Source organism: Lipotes vexillifer, unplaced genomic scaffold, assembly GCF_000442215.2.
Source record: "Lipotes vexillifer unplaced genomic scaffold, Lipotes_vexillifer_v1.1 scaffold291, whole genome shotgun sequence".
Taxonomy (NCBI): Eukaryota; Metazoa; Chordata; class Mammalia; order Artiodactyla; family Lipotidae; genus Lipotes; species Lipotes vexillifer.
In genome coordinates this window covers 1,652,612-1,655,790 of record NW_006794559.1, presented here as the reverse complement: position 1 = coordinate 1,655,790, position 3,179 = coordinate 1,652,612, and the positions used below count along the sequence as shown (strand labels likewise).

Below are 3,179 nucleotides of genomic sequence, written 5' to 3'. Positions count from 1 at the left end.
GATGCATACATACAATGGACTATCGTACAGCAATGAGAAGGAACAAACCACAACTACACCACACCACAACTACACTACAGCGTGGGTGAATCTCACAAACTAATGCTGACCCAAAGAAGCTCTGTGGGTGAGAATACACATACCCATGGCGTATGATTTCATTTACTTAAAGTTCAGAAGCAGGCATACTGAGTTGTGATTTTAGAAGTTAGGATATTGATTACCCTTGAGTGGAGGTAGAGGCTGGGGGGGGGGCAAAGGAGAGCTTCTGGGGGTGCTGGTGAGGTGTCTCCTCATCTGGGGGCTAATCACACAGACGTGTTCACTTAATGAAAATCGTCAAGCTCCACTTTTATGATTTGTGCACATTTTTGCATGTGTGTTGTGATTTGCAAATGGCTGCAAATTCTTTGACCTTCCTCCTATTGAGAGATGGGAGCTATGTCTCCTCTTCTTGATTCTGGGTGGGCTTGTGACTCACTTGTAACAGCAGAAGGCGGACATGATGATACCACACTTCCCAGGCCAGCTTAGAAAAGCTGATGCAGTGTTTTTGAGTACAGTGTGTTCATAGAAAATCTGAGGGTCAGTAAGGCCAACAGATCAGGGGATGATTGCTGTTGAAAAAGAGAGCTTGTTACTTACAGACCCCAAGAAGAGGGGCCATGCCACATCACGGGGGGCCGCAGGGGAAGAGCTGGGGTTGGTCAGGAGACAGAGCCAGAGGAGCAGAAATGTGGGCAAGAGACTTTACTGTGGTTTCGGTGGAAGGGAACAGGCAAGGCAGGGTCAGTAGGCTTAGGATTGTTTGAATCATCTCAGGGGGCTCTGGGACAGAGGGGCTGCCCCTGGTACCTGGCCCTGGGTTGATTAGGGCAGGTGGTGGGGGTGGTTGGTTTGCGTTTGAAAAGTACACTCAAGGGACTGGTTAACCCAGGGAAGGGCAGCCCCTCCAGGGTCAGCCAGGCCCCAAGATGTCAGAGCACTAGAATATAGAAAATAAAAGACATGGTTAATAGATGGAGATTCTACCTAGTTTCCGGGACACTTTCTTTTGGAGCCTCAACCTACTGTGTAAGAAACTGAGGTACTTGCAGGCCACCATGTTGTGAGGAAGCCCCTGCCTCACGAGGAACCCCCGTGCAGGTGCTCTAGCTGACAGTCCAGTTGAGGCTCTGGCCAAAAGTCAGTGTCATTTGAGTAAAATCACCTCCAGATGGTCCCAGCCCCTGCCACTGAGTAACCCTCAGCTGTCGATTCTTCCCAGCTGAGGCTCCCAACAGTGGGGAGCAGAGAAAAGCCAATCCCACTGTGTCCTGTTCAAAACCTGACCGTGAAAATAATAAAGTGTTTTAAGTTGCTAAATTCTGGGGGTAATTTGTTACATAGCAACAGTGAGTGGAACGGTTTGTCACACTTCCACATAAATTTACTTAAAAAGAGGTAGGCTAGTATGTACCACATCTTCTTTATCCATTTACAAAACAGAAACAGACTTATAGATATTGAAAACAAACTGATGGTTACCAAAGGGGAAACACTGGGGGAAGGGATAAATCAGGAGCTTGGGATGAACATACACACACTACTATATATAAGATATAACCAACAGGGCCTACTGTAAAGCACAGGGAACTCAATCTGTGATAACCTATATGAGAAAAGAATCTAAAAAAGAATGAATATATGTATATGTAACTGAATCACTTTGCTGCACACCTGAAACTAACACAACATGGTAAATCAACTATAATCCAATAAAATTAAAAAATAAAGATATATGCTTTTCACGGGCATGTGGCTTCAGCAAATTATTAAGTGTTACTGGATAGAGGCGTAACCCCACAGATACAATATTACATTTTAATTTTTTGTCTCCCCAAGGACCTCTATGACATGGCTTCCTGCACGGCTGACCCAAACAGCCTCGCCCACCACGCCGACTCCTGCCTTCCTCACCGCCCACCCCGGGTGACCGGCGTGATGCTCTCTGTTCTACGCAGCCCTCTTGGTCTTCGGCACCCTGAGAAACATCCTTGCCCTTCGCCTTGCTTATCAAAAGGGCAAGAAGATCAACTCAACAAATGTCTACCTGGTCCACCTGGCAGTGTCCGACCTCCTGTTCACCCTGGCCCTGCCCGGAAAGATCGCCTACTACGTGCTGGACTTCAGCTGGCCTTTCGGTGAAGGGTTCTGCAGGCTGACGGCCTTCATATTCTACATGAACACTTATTCAGGGATCTACCTGATGGCATGCGTGAGCGTGGACCGTTACGTGGCTGTGGTCCGCACCCACCAGTGTCCCCGGCTCCGCGGACCCAGGCGGGCCAGGCTCATCTGTGTGGCTGTGTGGGTCCTGGCGTCTCTGCAGACAGCACCCCTGCTCCTGCTCTCCATGACCAAGCTCGTGGCCGGCAGGCTGACCTGCATGGAGTACGACAGCGTCCAGCCGGTGCTCACGCTGCCCGTCGTGGTCCTAGTGATCTCTGCTCTGAGCTTCTGCGGGCCGGTGGGCATCATTCTCTTCTGCTACGTAAGGATCACCATGAAGCTGTGCAGGACGGCCCGGGACAACCCTCTGACAAGCAGGAAGGGGCACCACCGCAGGGCCTGCCTGCTCACCCTGGTGGTGCTGGTGGCCGTGCTTGTGTGCTTCATCCCCTGCCACTTCAATGTCTTCCAGTTCACGGTGAGAAAGGTGCTCCGCCAGCCAACCTGCCCCGAGCAGAGGGCTTTCAAACTGTGCCTTCAGCTCACGGTGAGCCTCATGAACTCCAGCTGCAGCATCGAGCCCGTCATTTACTTCTTTGCATCTGCACGTTACAGGAAATGGCTCCTCAGCATTTGGAAGCTCAAAGCGTCAGCATCCTCCGCCTCCCCCGCTCCGGGAAAAAGTTCCTCAGAAGCACAGAATATCAACCAGACTGGGGGCTCCTTGCCCTTAGAGGAGAATGAGGTCTAATAGGTCATGGGCTTTAAGACTGCATCTGGGGGTAGGGGGTCCAGGGTTGGGGGCCCAAAGCTTATACAGTTTGGGCAGGTGTGGGTTCTTTAAGAAAAAGAATACAAAACAATAGATGCAAAATTAGGTACAAGGTCTTGGATGGTAAGTGAGGAGCCCTGAAGCTTGTGCACTCATTAGCTTTACGGTGAACCTACCTCTGATGTGTCCTAATAAA

The 3,179-nt window shown here is 50.1% G+C and overlaps 1 protein-coding gene across 1 annotated transcript; it reads left to right on the top strand.

The window, feature by feature from the left end:
* Positions 1-1,896: 1,896 nt before the first annotated feature.
* Positions 1,897-2,962, top strand: LOC103089918 (G-protein coupled receptor 183-like). Its single transcript, XM_082931406.1, is given in 3 exon segments — positions 1,897-1,985; positions 1,987-2,374; positions 2,729-2,962. Coding segments are annotated over 3 exon segments (711 nt in total).
* The last annotated feature ends 217 nt before the right edge of the window (positions 2,963-3,179 follow it).